The sequence below is a fragment of the Hibiscus syriacus genome, unplaced genomic scaffold (genome assembly GCF_006381635.1).
Source record: "Hibiscus syriacus cultivar Baekdansim isolate YM2019G1 unplaced genomic scaffold, ASM638163v2 tig00110622_pilon, whole genome shotgun sequence".
Lineage (NCBI taxonomy): Eukaryota > Viridiplantae > Streptophyta > Magnoliopsida > Malvales > Malvaceae > Hibiscus > Hibiscus syriacus.
Genome location: NW_024062803.1, coordinates 165,534 through 188,742, shown reverse-complemented (window position 1 = coordinate 188,742; position 23,209 = coordinate 165,534). Strand labels below are relative to the sequence as shown.

Below are 23,209 nucleotides of genomic sequence, written 5' to 3'. Positions count from 1 at the left end.
TTAAATTAATAAAAATATTTAAAATGATAAATAAATTAAATACATTCTTAATTAAAAATAACATGCAATTGGAGAATGGGAAAGCTCGTTTTTTTTTAAAAAATATCTTAATTTTTTCTCTTTTTCACTACCAGATGTATGCCTTTCTTTTTCTTTCTTTTGATTTTGTTTGCATGGCACAAATCTTAATAATGATCTTCAACAGTTAATGTTCATCTTTAACTCTTAATTTTTAATAAAATTTTCTTTTGTTTGATTTCTTAATTTTCGTACATTTTGTGTATGTTCGACAATTTTTTTGACATGTTTTAACTTTGTTCCCGTAGTACGTTGGCACGTTGTTCGTCTACTTCTATGATAGATTTGCGATCGTGTAGAGATTCCCACGACGCTTGTATCTGATTTACAATTATTGATAGTTTTTCAGTGATTATATTTTTTTTGTGGTTATTTGTAATGTATCGAGATCTATTTTATAAAGCGGTTTGAAGTATGCTTTGGTCCATATTATTTACAACATCTGCATGCCAAAATTCGGTTTTACCAGTCAATTAACGCATCCAATATCATAATTTAATCTTGTGGAAACAAGCACAAGGATTGATAACCAACGATGGACCACTTCAAAAAGTTGTTCCGTCGAACGTGGTCCTAGCCAAAGCTCACGCAGTTTTACTTTATAACATAAATGCACGACCACATTCCGAAAAAAAATTAGTTCCCCACCATATGTGATAAAATCATCCTTCCTCGCCGAACCATGTTGATGCCATCATTATTCTCACTTATATACCCACCCCATGACATAACATGAATCAATGAATATAGCTGGTTAGGTTTTCCCCCCCTCTACACGGTTGGTCGTTGGTTTCTTCAATAAGTCAATCTGCTACCCGCAAAAGGAAAAATTTAAAGTTAAACTTTGATAAGTTTTAGCCTAAAATATTATTTTATCTATTTTTAAAAGTTACACAATTAATAATAATTTTAATTACAATAAAAAATGTTACATCGTGGTAGGATTTTATAGACACCCGTTTTTATCCGGGTATACAAAAATATTTTATTTATTTATTATTTTTTTTTGCAGGCCCCACACTCAACAATCCTGATTTAGTAAGATTCAGAAAATAAATCAATGCATTTGAGTCATATTGAAACACTAAAACCAACGTATTTGAGTCCTATTAAAACACTAAAACTGAAGCATTTGAGTCCAAGTATGACTCTAAATCTGAGCTAAAAATAAGTTTCTTTAGACTATAAATAGACTCAAACATCAAGAGAAAAAGACACAGAGAAAAACGTAGAATCAAAATCAGAGGAAGGGGCAACGATTTGGAAAAACCGAGGGAAAAAATGACAAAAATAAGCGTGGAGGATCCAAAGCCAGTATCTAAAAACACGAGGAGTGGCAGAACATTTTCATTACAAATCCAGTTTATCTACACGCAAAACATGAGAAACGTAACAACTTTCGTCTTATTCTTTTTATTTCATTTTTTATTTATTTACTTTATATATATATTTCATTTTCTCCTAATTTTAATATTTTTATTTCTTTTTACATTGTTATATATATATATATATTTATTTTTTATTAATATTATTATATTAATATATTTTATTATTCTTTTCTCATGTTTATTTTTATTTTTACAATCCAAAACTTTTGATTTTTTAGGGATACTTTCAATCGATTAAAGGCAATTAATTCGAATTGAATTTTTGAATTTAAATTTAAATTTTTATTTTCGCAAATAAAGACAACCGGAAAATTAATTGGTACCGAAAGGACGGTTCAAGGGTGCTAATCATTCTTTGACCGTAACCGACTCTCGAATCCGACACGTTTCTGGTACAACGCATATCGGATAAGATGGTGTCTGACCCACTTAAATTAGTTTTAAATGGTTGTTGGCGACTCTAACCCGATTCATTCACGTCGAAGCCCAATTCTGGGCCCATCTGAAAGACGGTTCTGACAGCTTGGCGACTCCGCTAGGGACAGGTAAGTGAGTCAGGCCGAAATTAATTTCTGGCTGTCTTTTTAGCGAAAATTACAAGTTTAAATTTTAATTTATTTATTCGATTCTTATGATTTAACTTTGATTATTTTTTCAAATAAATAATTGTACTAACGTTTTTTTAATGATTTCAGATATTTTTCAAAATTGTCATCTCTAGCTCTATACCCGAGCTCCGAACCATTTTAAGTGGGGGTGAAAGCGACGCCTTCGTGAGAATTTATTCTCCGTATGAGCCTAGCAAATAACTTTCGAGATTCATATACCTTATGTCTTCGTGTGAATTTATTCTCCGTATAGGCATAAGGGAATGTTTCCTCTCGAGTTTAACTTAGTCCATACAAGCTTGTAATGAGCTTAGGACTAAGGGTCTGACAAGCCCAAGGGGGCACCAACGATGAGAACTCGGGTACCTTCTTTAGAACCTAAACCGAGAGACTACAAGGAATTAGAGCCCACCCCAAAACCTCATTCAAACCCTAGGCTGCTTTGATTTTATTTCTTGCTTTATTTTCTGTTCAAAACATGCGAACTAGACAAATATGCGGTTAGAATTTGTTTGAAATTAGCATGCGGGATAGAGATCATGTTCGGGTAAGAATTAAAGCATGTAGGGTAGATATCATGTGGGGAGGATTTGTTTTTCATTTTTATTGTTTTGATTTACCTCACTAACTCTTTTTTGTTCTCTTTCATTTTATTTTCATCACTTGCATCATTTAAAAGAGGTGTTGATCCACCAAAAACGTGTTTGTTACACATGTATAATCTACATTAATGGACAAAGAGGTTGTAATACAAGAGATAAAAATGCAGAGGACAGTCTACAATGCGACTATGTGTCACATTCAATCCAGAAGACGTGGTGCCCACAATTGAAGAGTATATCACTCTGCTGCATTATAAATGACTCAGAATGAACCGGGTCTACACCAAGCACAATGAAAGTCTATATTTGAAGAATAGACTAGCAGAGGTTGCAAGAGTAAGATGAAGGTTATTGATCTTGGGAATCCCTTCAAAGACAAAAATGGCAAAACGATAGCTAAAATTGAAGACCATTGCTGACGAATTCAAAAAACAGACAAACTAACTTCACATAATTCATATCAAGGGCTCCAATGACGTATTCGTTTGGAACAAGTTCAACAAAAGATAAATGCCAGAGATGCAGTCATTCGAGACTTCTTGGGCCAGTACAAAAAGTAACTCAACATTTGCACGGTTCAGAGCGGTTCGAAAGGTTATTTAACCGATGACAGACGAAGGTAGAAGACTAGTCAACATGTCAGAAGCTGTCAGGATATTTTTGTCTCTTAAAAGATAAAACACTTTTGTCCCCAATGAGGATTATTTATAATAACAGACACATTTTTGGATCAATGCCTCAAACATTGCATGCATCATGCATTTTTATATATTTCACATTATTTTTCTCTTTTTTTATTACATTCACATGTCTCATAAAAAATGGAAACATTTCGATTCTATTCCCAGGATTTACAAGGAACTTTACAAATAACTTGTGACACCCATGTAGTGTCACCATATCCGGTAGAACCCATGAAGCCCCCATACCCCAAGTGGTATAACGAGAATACTCATTGTGAATATCGCGGCGGTGTCCTAGGGCACACAATTGAGAACTGTTACGCATTCAAGAAAGTCGTACAGAATATGCGTAACCAGAACTGTATCGACTTCAACAACTTGGGGGCATCCAAGTGAGGAAGATCACTTCATCATTTGAGGCATTCTGTTTGAGTTTGTTTTTTTCATTTTTTTCTCAATTTTTTGTAAGAATATTTGAATAAATTTATGTTACTTTAATGATGACGAGCAATGAATCACATTTGCAAACTTGCAACTCTTTGAATATCAAATGAGTTAAAAAACTCTGCAAATGATCCAGAGTTACATATTTTTGATGAAGTAACATGATTAAAAGCCAATAAAACCAAGGACTTTGACCTTACCCAGAGTATACCCTCAAACACCGTACCCTACTCTTGCAATTAACCAATATAACATTTTCCTTTCATATGGTGCGGACAACATGGGGCGTCCGCTTGCATATAACATTACTATGTTTTTTATTTAAGACGTTCAGTGATGATAATGATCTTTACAGATGGAAGAGTCAAGTAAGCAAATCTAGTTTAGATCAGTTGTTTGGAAATTAAACTCTAAAGATGAGATTCCTTGACTTTCAAAAATACCTAAACTATAACAGGTTCTTCTTGACAATCTTAATAAATTAAATCCGTAAATGTGAGATATTACACTAAGGTAATTGGTTACAGAGGAAACTCGAAAGCCATGGCTTTATGAATAGTTTTCATTCAAACCATAACATTGCTCGGACACTTGGCAATTCGGTGTTTGCTCCACTGCTTTTGTCAGGCCGAAGACTCTGTGATGAGATGAACCCTTCAGTTAACTTGATAAAAGTTATTATAATATTAAGTTGTCCATCTAAATCAATTGGTTAAACACCCCGGCTTTATGGATTCAGCTAGCCAGATAACGGCAAGTTAAATCAATTTTATCTAAGCAAAAAATTTTCGGTAATGATGGACTAAGGGAGTTAAGGAACACTTGTTATAGTCAAATTCACACGAGCACTCAAGAATTTCATTTTTAGACCGATATTTCTGCACTACCTTTGTTAAAGGTGCTTACAAAACTTGAACAAATGAAAGATTTCAGAGGACCGAAATAAAAGGTCTAGTAATTGATTATGCTAGTTGCGTCATTTTGTCCGCACATAATTAAAATGCCAAACCAAAAAAGCATGTTGCTCATATTTAAAAAAATGACATTTTGGGTTATCAAAACCTTAGAAAGGAGGCCAACTTATCCATTTGAACATTTGTCAAAGAGATGTAATTGTGAAAGCATTAAAAGGGCTATTGATTCATTTGATATTCTTTGAACTCATGTTTATAATTTGATTCAATTGCGAACAATATTGTACATCATTTTTATCTTTTTCCCTCCTAAAACAAGAAAAAGAGAAAAACATTTTCAAACATAATAGTTTCAGACATGAAAAGGTCTGTAAAGCCAAAGCTCGTGAAGCAAATGGGGCACGATTAATTCCAAGGACTAGATTGGCAGACAAAACACTGGACTCCAATCCAAGAGCTAAAACATAACTCATTCATGTTGCATGCATATTAGACATACTTAAGAGCATAACATTTATCATTTTTAGCACATATATTTTTTTTTACAGATTTTAGAGTCAAATTTCAACTTCAAGATGAAAGATACTCGATTCAAAAGCGCATTCGGAAATTGATGACACAAGCTCAACTTCACAACGAAGGGGTGACTGACTGTTAACAAATAACTTTTCAATTTCATTCAGAGTCAATTTTAACTTCACATCGAAGGATATTGGACTTGAGACAACACAAGCTCAACTTCACAGCGAAGGGGCGACTGACTGTCAACAAACAACATTTTTGTTTCATTCAGAGTCAATTTCAACTTCACAACGAAGGATATTAGACACGAGACAACACAAGCTCAACTTCACAGCGAAGGGGCGACTGACTATCAACAAACAACTTCACAGTTTCATTCAGAGCTAATTTCAACTTCACAGCGAAGGATATTGGACTTGAAACGATACATACTTGGATTTCAACTTCACGACGAAGGATATTCAAGTCAAGGCTCAACTTCACGACGAAGGGGCCATCTACGATTTCAACTCCATGACGGAAGATATCGTATCCACACAGCTACGATTTCAACTCCATGACGGAGGATATCATGTTATTTGAGGCTCAACTTCACGACGAAGGGGCTTCCCAGTTTCAGAACCAATTTCAACTTCATGGCGGAGGATATTGGACTCGAAACAATACAACTTACTTGGATTTCAACTTCACGACAAAGGACATCCAATTTCATGCTCAACTTCACGACGAAGGGGCCACCCGCGGTTTCAACTTCACGACGAAGGTAATCGTGCACACAAGCAGCATCCATCTCTAGATTGGATTTTAACTTCACGACGAAGGGTATCCAACTCAAATAATGAGTGTCTGTCAACAAAATTTCCAGTTTCAGAGTCAATTTCAACTTCACAGCGAAGGATATTGGCCTAGGAACAGCGCAACTTACATTGGATTTCAACTTCATGACGAAGGATATCCAATTCAAGGCTCAACTTCACAACGAAGGGGTCATCTACGATTTCAACTTCACGACGGAGAGAATCGTACCCACCAGCAACATTAATCTTCAGGAACAAGCAAATTATTGATCGCCTTTGAGATTGTTTCTCTCGAAACAAGGGGTTGTCTCGTTTGAGACTAATTTACTCAAAACAAAGTTTTTATCTCTTTTGAGACAGTTTCTCTTGAAACAAATTTTGTCTCTCTTGAGACAGTTTCCCTTGATACAAATTTTGTCTCTCTTGAGACAGTTTCCCTTGAAACAAAAACCTTTGAAAATGTTTCTCTTGAAACATCAAACCTTCGAGTTTGACTACGCTCAACTTCAATGCACATAATTTACAGCATAACTCAAGGCTAGAAGGGTTATCTGCCAACAAAGACCTTGGAGTTCGACTACGCTCAGCTCCAAGGCACATCATTTACAACATAACTCAAGGCTAGAAGGGTTATCTGTCAACAATGACCTCCGAGTTCGACTCCACTCAGCTCAAAGGCACCATCATTTGCAACATAGCTCAAGGCAAGAAGGGATATCTGCCAAAGACCTTCGAGTTTGATTCCATTTAGCTCGAGGGCATATCAACCGCGTTGCATTAACAAGGAACTACTTTCCGGTCAATTTTTACACCTAGGTCTTTAAATCGAGAAGAAGACCAAGGTCGACCAAGATTGGCAACAAAGAGTCACTTTTCGATTTACCCACGATTTCAACTTCAAGAAGAAGGATATCGTGCCCAATGGATCGACTTAGTGTCACAACAAACACTATCAAGTCTCAAATCAAAGAGAACCTAACAAAAACTGGTTGTCTTTTTCATCTTTGCCCTATTCTTGTTAACACAAAAATATGTAAAGAGGGGCAGCTGTAGACACCCGTTTTTTCCGGGTATACAAAAAAAATTTATTATATTATATTTTATTTATTATTATTAATAATATTTTTTTTATTTTTGTAGGCCACACACTCAACAACCATGATTTAGTAAGATTCAGAAAATAAATCAACGCATTTGAGTCATATTGAAACACTAAAACCAACGTATTTGAGTCCTATTGAAACACTAAAACTGAAGCATTTGAGTCCAAGTATGACTCTAAATCTGAGCTAAAAATAGGTTTCTTTAGACTATAAATAGACTCAAGCATCAAGAGGAAAAGACACAGAGAAAAACGTGGAATCAAAATCAGAGGAATGGGCAATGATTTGAAAAAACCGAGGGAAGAAAAGGACCAAAATAAGCGTGGAGGATCCAAAGCCAATATCTAAAAGCACGAGGAGTGACAGAACATTTGCATTGCAAATACAGTTTATCTACATGCAAAACATAGGAGATGTAACAACTTTTGTCTTATTATTTTTATTTCATTTTTTTATTTATTTACTTTATATATATTTTTCATTTTCTCATAATTTTAATAATTTTATTTCTTTTTACATTGTTATATATATATATATATATATATATATATATTTTATTAATATTATTATATTAATATTTTTTATTATTATTTTCTTTTGTTTATTTTCATTTTTACAATCCAACACTTTTGACTTTTTAGAGATACTTTCAATCGATTAAAGGTAATTAATTCGGATTGAATTTTTGAATTTCAATTTAAATTTTCGCAAATAAAGACAACCGAAAAATTAGTTGGTACCGAAAGGGCGGTTCAAGGGTGCTAATCATTCCTTGATCGTAACCGACTCCCGAACCCGACACGTTTCTGGTACAACGCAGATCAGGTAAGATGGTGTCTGACCCACCTAAATTCGTTTTAAATGGTCGATGACGACTCCAATTCATTTAATCCAAGTTGAAGCCCAATTCGGGACCCAACCGAAAGACGGTTCCGATAGTTTTAACCTAAAATGTTATTGTATCTACTCTAAAATATTACATAATTAATAATAATTTAGGTTTTAACCGAGAATATTACATAAATATCATAGTTATGCAATTTACATGATTTGTTATGAAAAATATAATATTTTTAGTTTTAATCTAAAAGGTTACCCAATTTACTTTAAAAAGTTACATGCTTATAAATTTTTCAAACTTTATATTAACCTGTTGGTAGTTGAAGGAGATTATGGTCCAAGAGAACTCGACTCGAGCTTGCTTTTGTGTCGGAGTGAACCCGATGCAACATTAAGATAAAAAGCATGTGCTTTCGGCTGGACCATGGATTGGACTCGGTCGTGTCCGGTTATCTCAGTTGGACTAGGCAATTACAATTAAGTTGGTTTGGGTTTTTATTCAAAATGTGTATCCAAATTTTCTCATTTGGACAACATTTCCATTTCCTTTGGGCCTTAAATTGTGCAACCTAACCCAGCTCCAGTCAAAGGAAAAGCAGTCAAATAAACATAGGTCTAATTTAAATTTTGAGAAGTTAATCTCTGTTACTTTATTCGATCTTCATATTTTTATATAAATTAAAAGGTCAATTTAATTATTATCAAAATTTTCTAAAATAAATAGTTAAAAATTCTCGGTTGACATTTTTTTCTTTAAATTGTGAGTATATTATTCGTTAAAAATAAAAATTTCTCTACCCCTCTTTCTAGATAAAAATTGTTTAAAAAAAATAATTCAATTATTAGTAAATGTGAAAATTTAAATTGCTGACTTTTACCAGTATGTAATATATAAATTACCGCGTTAATGGTTTTTATTATTTGATTACTTTAAAATAATCGAACGGTTAATTCTCAATAAATTAGATTTGCAGAACAACAACAACAATGCCATCGTCATCGTCATAATCTGCAGTCCAACAAAGATTTAATTGTTCAAATTCTAACATTTCTCGGTTTCTAAGACCATTTTTATTAATCGGCAAACATCCAACGGTGGGAATTATTCAATGCGCTACACAACAAAGTTGGAAGGAAATTCCTTTTTGTATGTTATAAGGAGAGAGGACAAAAACATCCGCTTTCCAATGCCATAGCCAGCTTTGCTTATGCACAAATCCACAGCTCTAATATTAAGTAATTATAGTGGTAAAAGAGAATTGTTTTTCTTTTAAAATTTCGGATTCAAATAACTACGTCAATATCGATGACTAAAAAAATATTATAAATAAACACGACCTTATAATCACTAAAAATTGTAGAAATTAAGTCTTGCTGCCTTGGCAGTAAACGACAGGCTAATAGAGATACCATTAGGTTAACTTGTATTTATGCATGCAGTATACGGCAATGCAAAAGAATGTATCTCTTCCATTTTCATAAACGAGCAGATTTATCTGCTGCTGCAATATCTGGTATCATAATAACTGAAAACGAAACCGTAGAAGAAGAAGAAAACGAAGAAGTGGGAAATAAATTAAGGAGCAAATTCGAGTCTTGGTTCGAAGCAGAAACCAGTGAAAAGCTGAAGAGGGAACTTCTTTGATACCGGACACTTCTGTGCCCATTTCCATAGCTTCAGGTTCATGTCAAAAACGAGAAGAGCAGGTGCACCGTAACTCTGGATATATATGAGATTATCGGTACCACTGCTAGCGAAAACATCGTCCAACTCACCGAATCCTTGAAAAAACTTATGGGGCATGCGAGCAACGTCTACCCATTTCCTCCCTTCAAGAACCCAGATTCCAATCCCCTTGATTATATCAGCCCGATCTTGCTTCCCGATACCTCCAACCATCACCAGCTTTTCGTTTAGGTTCATCAGACGGCCGCAAGTAAGAGGACTGGACACCGGAATTAAACTTCTTATCAATGGAGATGATCGATTAGATAGACTATATGTAACTAGACCATGCCGGATTTCCCGTGTACCACCGCCACTTGAGTAAATCAAAAAGTATAAAACCCCATCGCATATAACACTTTCATCTCCACCTCTCCATCCTGTCAAAACCTCAGTCAAGGAGGTAGTCCACATCATTGTTTCCGAATCATAAATATGAATTGAAACATCCCATTGGAAAAATTTTCCAGGAACTTGTTTAGACTTCACAATGGATACGGTATAGTCGTGTGATGTCCTGTTTACCGAGATCGACAGCGCACAATAATCAGGGAATTTCAGACCGGGAGGATGCTCGAGCTTCTTGCAATTTTTGGTGATTGGATTGCAGACATGCAGTTCACTTCTACTGTCATTGTCCATGAAACAAACCAAGCCACATGATGAAGCAATGAACCAGTTAGGAGTCTGAATGCAAAGCAGTTCAATGCTGTGCCACTTCCGAAGGATCGGGTCATAGGCATAACCAACGGGTTCATCAGAGCTTGTAAACATGAAATACCAAGGCTTTTGTGATAGGATATCCGAAAAATTCCATAGGAACCTTCTGGAACTGACAATCTCATGCCATCTTCTGCACACAGAACCAGCTCGGAAAATGCTAGCAACGGGGAGATAAGCCAAAATCCGTTCGAGCAAGTCATCCGGCAAGATTAAGTCCATAGAAACCGCGGTAGTTTCTTTGTTACCTTCATCAGTAAGTTCCGAAAACGAATCACAATCACCTATTTCTTTCAACCTGTCATCAAAGCAATGGCTGATCCATGAAGTCTCCCCGTTCATGACGAAGAACAGCTAGAGAAAACTCCTGGGAATTCAACGAAAACAAGAACGAATCTCTTCACAAAATCAAACCAAACAGGGAAAGAGGAAACTAAATGGGAATCAATCACCTCATAACACAATCAATCATCAAGAAATATGAAAACACTTGAGCCTTCTCCAAATACAATTCAAATAACCTGAACAAACATTACAGATTGCTAGAAAAAAGGCATGGTAAATAAAAAAAATTAAGGAATCTAATCATCTGTATGAATGCTAAAACACTTGCACAGAAGGAGATGCAAAAAGATAGAGGACAATGCCAAAATTCTTATCTGAAAGAGGGAGATAATATCAAACACTGGAAAATTAATCAAACCCCATTTCTAAATTTGAGAAGATCTTATCATTGGATTTACACAGAAGCAAAATCATTCGTTACTTAAAAAGGAGAAAGGCCTTTACAGAGGATAACATCAAAATTATATGTAAAAAGGAAACAGTTTTTCCAACCAGATTTCTCAATTCTTGACAGAGTAAGAGTGTTTTTTCAGCTAAATAAACAACCTTTCATGGATTCAGCATATACCCAGAAGAAAAGTGTAAGAACAAAAAAACGTTTTAAAAACAAGTAAAATATTGTTAGGTGAAAAAGGAGTAGGATTAGGCCATCCTTACCAATCAATCAAACATCAAAGGTGAAAACCCCACATTATTAAAGAAATCAATAAGCATCACCAACTAAACTAAAACATCATTAGATTAAAAGAGAAGTAAACGGGTCAAATGAAAGAAATTAAAATTTCCTCCAAGGAAAAAAAAACACAGTCACGAACCTGAGTTTGGGTTAGCTGACGAAATGGACGTCGGTAGATTCGGACAAATTTTCAATATTTACAAAAATCAAAACTCAGTGAATAAATAAAGATTAAAATTTAAAAGCAAAAACAGATTATTGGCAAAGAACAAAGAAAGGGTCACTCTTGATTTGTCCCATAAATCAAATTCCTAAGCAAAACCCATTGTAGAGAAATGGACGTTTAACTGTTTGTAATAAATAAACAAAAGAAAGAAAGAAAAAACGATAGCCAAGGAACGAGGATAGAAGACGGTTCTTGTAAAGGGCGTGTGTTCATGAATACAGACTAGTGACAGAAAGTAAACAAATAAACGGAGAGTTAGGGGAAAAGAGCGTGTGGCGCGTGGGCTCCTTCTTTTTATGAATTTTTTTTTTTTTTTTTAGTTTTAGAAATTGACAACAACGACACAAGTGTGGGTGGGATGAGAAGGTATGGAAGCTTGAGGTGTTTTCAAGCAAGATGTTGGTTTTAACGACGGAAAAGAATAAAAAAAAAGGGAAAATTGTAACACGGTGACTTCTCAAGAGATTTTTTTTAGTATTATTTTCGCCTAAATATGTTAAATTGTGAATCCTGAAAAGGAGTAAGAGAATGTTGGAAGAAAACGATTGAACATTGCGAACAGGCTTAACTGAATCAATCAAAGGAACTCGGATATGGTAGGAAAATACGAATTGGATTATCCCGCCACAATGTTATTGTAAATTGAACTCGGATGGAGCTCAAGATACAATATACGCTTTTGCATCTTGCGGAAGAGTCGTACGATCTCATGATGGGTCATGGCTGGTTGGGTACTCAAGATCAATAGGGATATGCTCGATCCTTGAGGCAGAGTTATGAGGTCTCCACAAAGGTCTCATTTATGCTTGGAACTCGGGCGAAAAGCAAATCATAGCATAGCGGAAATGGACAATTTGGATATCGTGAAACCAATTTAACAAGGAATGAATTTTTATCATTTGATATTCCATTGTTAAACAAATAATTTGTTTAATATTTAAATTATCATTTGGTAAGAAATATAATATCAAATTTGTATGGTCCATTTATAATATCAAAGTTAATTAATTGCATTGTCATGTCCATCAAAATGAAGAACATCCATGTTATAAATTTGGATTTTGTCCTCAATCCCCTAAAAAAATTATATTACCTTATTGTTCATCAAACCCCTATTTTATTAGTAAATTCATCTTAAATAGTTCCAAGGAGATTCTTATTCCTTAACCTTCTTAGTTTTCTATTTCAATATGACATTCCTCAAATTATTTAGGCATGATAGACCAACCCCAAAAAAAAAAAAAGTTGACCCAAAAATACTAACACAATTATATACAAATGAACTTTCCCCACTTCCATTGTGCTTGCTTTAAACAGTGAATTAAAAAGTCCGCACCTCCTTTTGGCTGACTGAGGTGTAAGGCGGTAAATGAGTTGAGTAGACTGTGAATATTGTTGAATTTAATTCCATTCAAAAAGTTTAAATTTGAATTTAACTTGATTAGAAAGTTATCAAGTTTAAAATTATCATGTTCGAATTTTAAATCTAAAATTGAAGTTCAAATCAAGCTCGAGAAAACTTAAATTCAACATATTTTCATACTTAGCTTGATTGAAACTCGAACTTGAGCTCGGTTCAAGCTCAAACTTGAATTCAAAACTGAACCTTAAGTACATGAAACTCTTATAATTATATTTTTATATATAAAAACAAACCTCATATAAAAGGTTAATATTATGAATAATCAATTCTAAAAATTAAAATTTTAATATATATTTTTGATTCGTTCATGAGTTTTTCGAGTAGGTTTCAAGTAGTTCATTTCTACTCATTAAGAATTCAAATTAAATTCAAACTCAATCAAATTCATTTAATTTAAATGGTGATCTAACTTTAACCGCAATAAACTTAAATAACTTGAGATATTTATGGTCTCATATTAAGGCTTTAATAGATATGATGGATGAAAATTTTAAAGATATGACATTTTTTTATTAATATAGGGTAAATATAAGGTAGTATCTGATCAAAGATAACTTTTAACCTCTCAATATTAAACGTTCATACCATGGGCATCTATGATGATCGAACCCGAATTCTCAAAAAATAATAATAATTCTTTTATCATGGAATCCACTTCATTCGTATAGCTTTAGTGGCATATTCAATTTTGCGTTTGTTTTGTATCAATGATAAGCTAAAATGAGTGTTGATAGTGGCATCACCACTAGTCCACCTCTTTCCACCCAAACATTTTTGTGCACATCAACTCATTTCTCACTTACCATACTGAAGTAATAGTATTTTAATGAACGGCTTCCCTTTTTTTAAAAATAATTATATTTTCAATATTTATTACATAATAGAATGTCCATTATTTGATGCCAAAATACATGATAAAATTTCAAGTCAAACAATAAATATGTCCTTGGTTTTTTTAAATATAAATATTGGTTTGAATTTTAAAATTATATTCATATATAAAATAACATATTAATTTAGAACAAACATACATCTTGCCTTTCTTGTTAGTATATTTGGAACATTAAAGTCAAAAACAATACATGAAAGATGTATTAACCAAACATTGAAAACGATGTTTTTAGCAGTAGGGTTAGGTGCACGCTCGCAGACGGCCTAATTTTTAATGATATATAGTTGGTATCCATGTAAATGATAATAATATATGAATATATGATTACAAATGTATTAAAATATATATTTGTGTAACTTTTTTATTAATTTAGAGGGATTATAATGTAATATATGTTTAAAAGACTATTGACTATTTGATAATGAATGTTTATATATCCCTACAAACATCATACTCGAACCCGAAATTCCTAAGGAAAATAACAATTTCTTTAACCACTAAAATTGTTTGGTTCGTGCATATATTTGAATATTTATATCTTTAAAGTTAGGACCAACTAAATGCAATACTCGATGATAGTGGAGACAACGAACTGACCTAGAATTTTATATTAGGAGTGTGAAGTTAAAAGCTTATATTAAAAATTAGAGTGTAAAATTAGAAATTTTCAGAGTGTTGCGTATTTTAATATATTTATATAATTATATCTTTAATGTCAAGAGAAACTAAATGCAATACATGAAGATAGTGACGTTAAATTCTACATTAGATATGTGAAATTAAGAATTTATATTAAAAATTTAAAGGGTTAAAACTACAAAATGATGCAAAATTCAATCTTTATAAAAATGTATAAAAAAATTTAAATTATATGACAATTTGAAATTTAGGTCGCGTCATCTCGGACAATTCCTAATGGAGGCAGTGCTGAGCAGAGATGAGAAACAGGGACAACGCAACTATGCAATAAAGCTCAACAAATGTATCATTAGAGACTAATTGGGATGCGAATTTAGGGCAATGGGTACCTCTCTAAATGCCTATAGTTAGTCTTTGTTTCGATCAAACCAGTGGCGACTGGGGAGGGATGGGGCAACATCATACGGGTAAAAAGGTCTAAAATGTGGGAAATGTGTCGTGTGTTTAGCAGGCTTTTACCGGGGGGGTGCCGCGTGCGAGCATCCCCGAAGCCCACCGCCCATTGGTTGGTGCAATTTGCGGGGTCTTCCGCCCCCCCCCCCCAAAAAATGCACATCCATGACAGAGATGTAACAATATATATCCACGTGATGAAATATAGTAAGTCTTTTCTTTTATTATGTATTTTTGCTTTAAAGGCTTTTATGTTGGGTTTGTGTTTTGTTTGTAATCATGTAACGTGATTGTTGGGGTCAGACGTTTGAAAGAAACAAGAAACATTGGTAGATGCCATGTTAAATAAATGAGTATTGATTTTCCTTCACTTCCAAGCATACATGTTCGTAATTGGATCTGAACGTGTGGTGAGACAAATATGGTTTCTTATGCACTATGTTCACTATTATATTATTTGAATTTAAAATGGACGACGAATAAAATTTATTAAATAGTCTCAGTAGTTATGAAAGTATTATTTTTCTTTAAGATATTGAGTTCAAATAGTTATATCTATGGGGGTATGTATGAATTGTCAATGATTAAAAAGATTATAAATGTTAGTTGTCAGATATTTAGTTAGTTAAGCTGTTGATAATTAGTTAGATTGCTGTTGTTAATTAGTTAGTTTGTTAGTGAGGTTAGTAACTGTTAGTGGCTGTATATAAAGGCTTTAGTTTTGTAAACTGATTATTATGATGAATAAAATAGTTGGAGCACGTTTTCTGTAAATATGCCTTTTTAACATGGTATCACGAGTCAGATAATTTCCCTTGACTTTGCTTTGCACGGTCAAAATTGATTTAGGGATTTTACTTCTCTTTTCCTCTCCTTCGCAGCCATGGAGAATTCAACCTTCGATTTCAATCACCCGCTGTTCCTGCATGCTTCCGATACACCGGGTTTTCTCCTTGTTTCGCATCAGCTTCTCGGCATCGAGAACTATGGTGTGTGGAGTCGATCGATGAAGATTGCCCTGCTTGCGAAGAACAAATTAGGCTTTGTCACCGATGATTGCCGAAGAGATGATTTCGACAAATCATTACATCCTCAGTGGGAGAGGTGTAATGCTCTCGTCCTATCTTGGATCCTTAATACCGTCAGCAAGGAGCTCTCCGCTGGGATCGTTTTTGTGTCTAATGCTGCGTCGATTTGGCAAGATTTGAGGGAGCGATTTGCCAAGGTTGATGGTTCCAGATCGTTATTCCTTCACCGAGAAATAGCGCTCCTGAATCAAGGTGATTCTTCCATCTCAACGTATTTCACTCGATTAAAATCGCTATGGGACGAGTATGAAGCCTTGGCTCCCATTTCCCCTTGTGGTTGTGCTCTTTCACAACGCACAACAACTCACTACACACAACAGAAATTATTTCAATTTCTCATGGGTCTCAATGAGACGTTTACTGTTGTGCGGAGTCAAATTCTGCTTATGCAGCCATTGCCGACTGTCAATATGGCATATTCGATGCTGGTTCAGGAGGAATCGCAAAGGGTTTACTCTTCTGCCCTTTCTCCAATCTCTGAGGTCTCGGCTTTATACTCTACCTATGCTAGGACTACTGATCAAAAAAAATTCTCTGGTGTGTGTGATTACTGTAAAATTCGAGGGCATAAGCGTGAGAATTGCTACCGGTTAATAGGATTCCCGGCTGATTTTAAGTTTTCTAAGAAGAAAGGTGGTCAGGTTGCTTTGGCCTCTACTAGGTCTCCTCTCGGGTATCACAATCAGTCAAGTTCTGAGTCCCAACCTGAAGCAGTCTCCAATGTTCCTATGTTTACAAAGGCTCAGTATGATCAGATACTTCATATCTTGAACACGGTGCCTTCTGTGGATACAGTGGCACATGTTGCAGCAAATACTGCAGGTATTAACGCTGCAACTACCAATTTTTCTTTCAATTGGATATTAGACTCAGGGGCCACTGACCATATGTTATCAGATTTTAATAGACTAATATCTCCTGTTCCATGTACATCAGCTTCTAGACTTGTACACTTACCTAATGGCCAAACATTTCCCATAACACATATAGGTTCTGTTTACCTTGATCAGAATAATACCCTTAAGAATGTCCTGTATATACCAAATTTTGCACATAACCTTCTATTTGTTTCCAAACTGACCAAAGAGCTTAATTGTACTGTTTCCTTTTATCCTGAATTCTGCATTTTACAGGATCTCTCCAATGGAAAGATGAAGGGGGATTGGTAGAGAGTCTCGTAGGCTGTATTTTTTTGATTCTTCAACTTTTGATTCTGGTATTTTTTTCTGTTCCTCACTGCCATTTCTTTTCTTGTACTCCTGCTTTGGGTTCTTCAAAATGTATGAATCTTTCAACTATCAATAATACAAAGATTTGGCATGCTCGTTTAGGACACCCCTCTTTCTCTAGTTTACATAAAATCCCATATTTATAATCTTATAAGTTTGATGTTGACAGTGTACATAAATGCTCCATTTTTACTCTTGCTAAACAATCTAGGTTACCCTTTCCCCACAATATATCTAGAGCTTCTCCACCTTTTGATTTGATATATATTGACTTATGGGGACCCTATAGGATTTCCACTCATAATGGTCATAGGTCTTTTCTCACCATTGTTGATGATCACACAAGGATGTCTTGGATTTTTTTTGTTGAGGCTTAAGAGTGATGCAATCCTTTCTTTAAAACAATTCTTTACCTATGTAAGAAATCATTTTTCAGTCACAATTAAATTCATTAGAAGTGACAATGGTTCTGAGTTTTTTGCTAGTGAGTGTTCTTTTTTTTTCTTCATTGGGTATTATTCATCGAAGTTCCTGTGTTCATACTCCTCAGCAAAATGGCATTGCTGAAAGAAAACACAAGCATTTGTTAGAGGTAGCTAGAGCCCTCAAATTTTATCCCCAAGTTCCTGTTAAGTTTTGGGGGGAATGTGTCAACACAACCTGTTATATCATTAACAGGCTGTCTTCTTCTTCTTTAGCTGGAAAATGTCCCTTTGAACTTCTTCATGGTAAACTTCCCAATTTATGTCATATGAGAATTTTTTGTTGTTTATGTTACGCCACTCAACCAAACTACAAGGATAAGTTCTCTCCAAAAGCAATACCTTATATCTTTATGGGTTATTCTGTCACTCAAAAAGGTTACCTCTTGTTTAATCTTAAAAAACAAACATTCTTTGTTAATAGAGATGTAAAGTTCCATGAGGGCATTTTTCCCTTCAAGTTTCCCATTTGTTCTTCTTCCCTATTTTTTCCTATTCAAGAACTTTCTGACTCTGATTTTCTGGTCATGCCCTCTCACATCCAAGCTCCTGTACCTTCTGTGTCTGCATCACCTCAAGATTCAACATATAATTATTTTTTACCTCCTCCTTCACCTCAGCCCATTATTTATGATGACTCTTCATCAAGTAGCATTTCTATCCCTCCTAGGCAGTCTACTAGGGTCAAAAAACAGCCTGCTTGGTTACATGATTTTGTGCAGTCCTACCAATCTTCCTCTCTTCCAGGTACTTATCCAATTTCTCACTTTCTTTCTTATTCTCATCTTCCTGCTAAAACTCACTTTTTCTTCTATCTCTCATTTGGTTGAGCCTAAGACATATGCTGAAGCCATTCAAAATCCTGAGTGGATTAAAGCTATGAATGAAGAAATTTTAGCCTTAGAATCTAATAATACGTGGTCATTGGTTCCCTTACCTTCTAATAAGACTCCTATTGGAAGTAAGTGGGTGTATCGTATCAAATATAATTTGAATGGAGAAGTGGAGAGGTTTAAGGCACGTCTCGTTGCTAAAGGATACACTCAAAGAGAATGGGTTGATTATGTTGAGACCTTCTCACCTGTGGCAAAGATGGTCACTGTCAGAACAGTCCTGGCTCTTGCTTCTATTCATCAATGGCCTCTTTTTCAGATGGATGTATACAATGCCTTCCTCCAAGGTGATCTAGTTGAAGAGGTATACATGTCCTTACCTGAGGGTTTTTGCAGTCAGGGGGAGCCCAGGGTGTGCAGACTACAAAATCTTTGTATGGACTGAAGCAGGCTTCAAGGCAGTGGAACATGAAGCTGACAAAAGCTCTTCTAGAGGCAGAGTATTCTCAAAGCAAATTTTTACTCATTGTTCACTAAGTCACAAGAAAGCAAGATAGTTATAATGCTCATAAACGTGGATGATCTGTTGATAACTGGAAATGACAGTGGATTGATTGAAGAACTTAAAGGAATTCTGAATAGAAACTTCAAGATGAAAGATCTTGGTAAACTAAGGTATTTTCTTGGCTTAGAAATATTAAGATAAAAAAGGGAATAATTATAAGCCAAAGGAAGTATGCATTGGAGTTAATTGAAGAAACTGGACTAGGGGGTGCAAGGCCTGCTGCAACTCCCTTGGAACAAAATAAGAGGTTGTTTCAGAGGATGAGCTATTAAGGACAAGACAAGTTATCAAAGGTTGACAGGGAAGCTAATTTACCTTACCAACACAAGGCATGATATTGCTTATTCAGTACAATTACGAGTCAATTCATACAGCAACCTAGGAAAATACACTTGGATACAACTTTGAGGGTGGTCAGGTATATCAAAAGCAGTCAGGTCAAGGAGGTTACTGATGCAGAAGTCAGTCCCAACTTCAGGCTTTTTGTGATTCAGATTGGGCACTTGCCCGATGACAAGGAGGTCAGTAACAGGTTTTTGTGTGAAGTTAGGGGACTCTTTGTTATCTTGGAAGTCCAAGAAACAAAATACAATTGCAAGGTCATCTGCAGAGGTAGAATATCGAAGCATGGCGATGGCAGCTGCATAAATAGTCTGGTTAACAGGTTTACTGAATGGGTTTAAAACACATGACCAGCAAAATTGATGCGTGATAATAAGGCAGCCCTTCAAATAGTAGCAAATCCAGTTTTTTCATGAGAGAACAAAGCACTTGAAATTGACTGCTGTAAACACCATTTTTCATTTTACTTAAATTATTATTAAAAATTATTATTATTATTATTAAAATATTATTATATTATATTATTATTAATAATATTACAAGCCCAAATACAAACAATCCAGGCCCGTTTTACAACCAATTTGTCGACGCTCCACCAGTGCCACGAAGCCGCCTCGAAGAAGCCTCCAGAAGCTCTGCTGCCATAACACCGACCGTCCACGTCGCCTCTATGGTGAGTCACCAGCATAGCTTTGGTGACTCACCGAACTTTTCATCCTTTAGACCAGTCCGACGAAGCCACACTGAGGCTATAAAGCCTCAGTTCCCCTGCAAACAGAAGAACAGAGAAAAGAGAGACAGAAACCAGAAAGGAGGAGACACACAGACAGAAAGCAACGAAAATAACAGAGAGAAGAGTGAAGAGACTTACCAAGCGGCGTCGGAAACCAAACGTCGTCAAACCGCCAAGAGAGAAGCGAGAGAGAAACGCTTCTCTCGTTTTTAGAGATACAGAGGGAAAGAAGAGAATGAAGATGCTGGCCCTACGGGCCAGCCATTTGGGTATTTATATACCCTCCCCCATACGGCGTCGTTTAGGGGAAGGGGTGTGTGTGTAATTTTCATCAGGGGTAAACCCTGCCCGCAGCCATCATATTTTTGTAAATTCCCATTTTAGTCACTAAAATTGAATTTTGAACCTTTTATTCAACCTTCGAATTTTATTTTATTATGTTTTAGTCCTTACCTGTATTATATATTTAGGTTAAATGCCTTATTTAGTCCTTCATAATTTTTATAATTTATTTTTTAACCCGAATTAATTAAATAAGGTTAAATTACATTATTAGCATTAAGTTTTTTATTAATTCGAATTATGCCCTTTAATTTTGATATTTTACTTTTTTAGTCACCAATATTTTGTTTTTTTCACTTTGATCCTGATTGTTTTTATATATTTTGCCATTTAATATTATTGCTTTTAAATTTATTTTAAATATTATTAATTTATAATATTAATTTGTTATTACTTTTATATTATTATTATTTTCATTAGTCACATAAATAAATAAATAAATAAATATATATATATATATATATATATATATTAAATAATAATGTATATTTATTTTCAATATCAAAGAAAATGGTAGTCTTAATACAACTGGATGTCCTATTCTGGTATTTTAAATAATTAAATATTATAAAAATTATAATTTAATTTAAATTATTATATTTTTAATATTTATTTTTATTTATTAATATCGAAGAAAAGAACTGTCTTAAGGTATCTAGAAGCCCTTTTCTGATATTTTTAATAAATAAATATCTTACTATATTAAAATATTTTTTTTATCTCAAGAAATGTTTTAGTAATTTATTTATTTTTTAATATCAAAGAAAAGAGTTGTCTTAAAGCACCTAGAAGTCATTTTCTGATATTTCTAAATAAGTAAATATCTTATTTATGTTTAATATATTTTCTTAAAAATATTTGAAATAATAGAATTATGAATTAAATATATCTTTGAATTTTTAAATTTCTATTATTAGAGATAATTTATAATTAAAAAGTACCAATTTTGGGCGTTGTAGGGGGCTAATCCTTCCCTAACGTAACCGACCATGAATCCATTTTTATTATTAAAAGAACGAATTTTTGGTTATAAACGCAGATCAGTTCATCTTTTAACTGATGTTTTCTTAAGAACTCTTTTAAAAGATAATTTTTGGGTATTCGACCTACCTGACTCAAAGGGCCGATGGCGACTCCCAAATTATTTTAAAACCATTTATTCACACTTTTCCCGCCAAATAATATTTCGTGCCCGACGAAAACGGTTACAACAGCTTGGCGACTCCGCTGGGGACAGTCAAGCTTTTAAAAATCAATTATAAATTGTCTCTATTAATTATAAATTAAAAATTCATATATTTAATTTATAATTCTTTCTTTTCAAATTTTTTATATACTTATTATTTTCATAGTATTTATATATATTATTAATATTTCATTTTACTTGCAAGTATTTTATTTCATTATTTTTTTGTTTGTTAGAGGTTTGAACATTTCTCCTCACACACAACACTTGCATTGCATTATATAAGCTTTCTAATCAAGCTTGTCCCTTTTAAGTGGGAGTGAAAGCGACGTCTTCGTGAGAATTTATTCTCCGTGTCAGGCATAGAGAAATGTGTCCCCTCGAATTGAACTTGATCCGCTTAAGTCTGTAATGGACTAGGGTTGAGGGTTGACAGCCCAAGGGGGCATCAACAAGGACAGTTCGAGTACCTTTACTCCTAGAACTAAAAACCTGCATATAATAAACCCTAGAAACTCTCCCGATCTGAAACCATGCCGAAATTTTGTCAGTAGGTATACACAAAGGAGAAATAAGCTCTAGCTTTTAATTTATTTTATTTCCTTTTCTTTTTCCTGAAAAAATGCATGCGAACTAGAAATCATACGGTTAGGTTAATTTTTTCCAAACAAAGCATGAAACTAGAAAGCATGAGGTTAAGATTTATACCTTGATAGATAGATTTTTTTTCCATTAGTTGGTACTAACTATTCTTTTTTTTCTTATTTTTTTTCATGCATGTTACATTGCTCTAATATGTTCATATTGATTTCTTTTGTTTACATTGCATGATCATGGCATAACCAAAAGGTGTTTACTTGAAAGATTGTTCATCATATTGGAAAGAAATCGTAAATGGACAAAAAGTTATATGATCAAACAAAATATGATGCGGCCAAGAAAAGACATCCTGAGGGAACTCTGAAGATAGAGAAGAGCTATGCACCCAAAGATTGTATGCCCATTGAAGAGCAAAAGGAGATACGAGAAATAAGAGAGCAGATGTCCAAGATGATGGATAGAATATCTGTTTTGGCCAAAAGAGAAGAGATTCCTGCACAGAAAGAGAGAGAGCTCAATGAACTTAACCCTGCAATGTCAGATACGCAAGGGACTTCGGATCTTAACCAACTTGAGAAATTACAGACAGTCATCATTCGTATTCACAAATCGTTTGGAGATACCAAAGAAATTGTGACCACTGTAAAAGCTTCTAGAGATGAGAAGAAATCATGTAATCAGAAATCATCGAAGTTTGGTCTGCTCCCGACGTCTAAAACTCAGGTTCAAT

The 23,209-nt window shown here is 34.3% G+C and overlaps 1 protein-coding gene across 1 annotated transcript; it reads right to left on the bottom strand.

Moving 5' to 3' along the window:
* Positions 1-5,290: 5,290 nt before the first annotated feature.
* Positions 5,291-11,013, bottom strand: LOC120136289 (F-box/kelch-repeat protein At3g61590-like). Its single transcript, XM_039152364.1, has 3 exons — positions 10,878-11,013; positions 9,514-10,792; positions 5,291-5,302 (listed from the first exon to the last, which is right to left on the bottom strand). Exon 2 carries the CDS (start codon positions 10,765-10,767, stop codon positions 9,556-9,558), a length of 1,212 nt encoding a protein of 403 aa, XP_039008295.1. The 5' UTR covers positions 10,768-10,792; positions 10,878-11,013; the 3' UTR covers positions 5,291-5,302; positions 9,514-9,555.
* Between the last annotated feature and the right edge of the window lie 12,196 nt (positions 11,014-23,209).

Excerpts from the sequence above, each read along its gene's own strand:
- LOC120136289 (XM_039152364.1), bottom strand. The coding sequence starts at position 10,767 with ATGAACGGGGAGACTTCATGGATCAGCCATTGCTTTGATGACAGGTTG.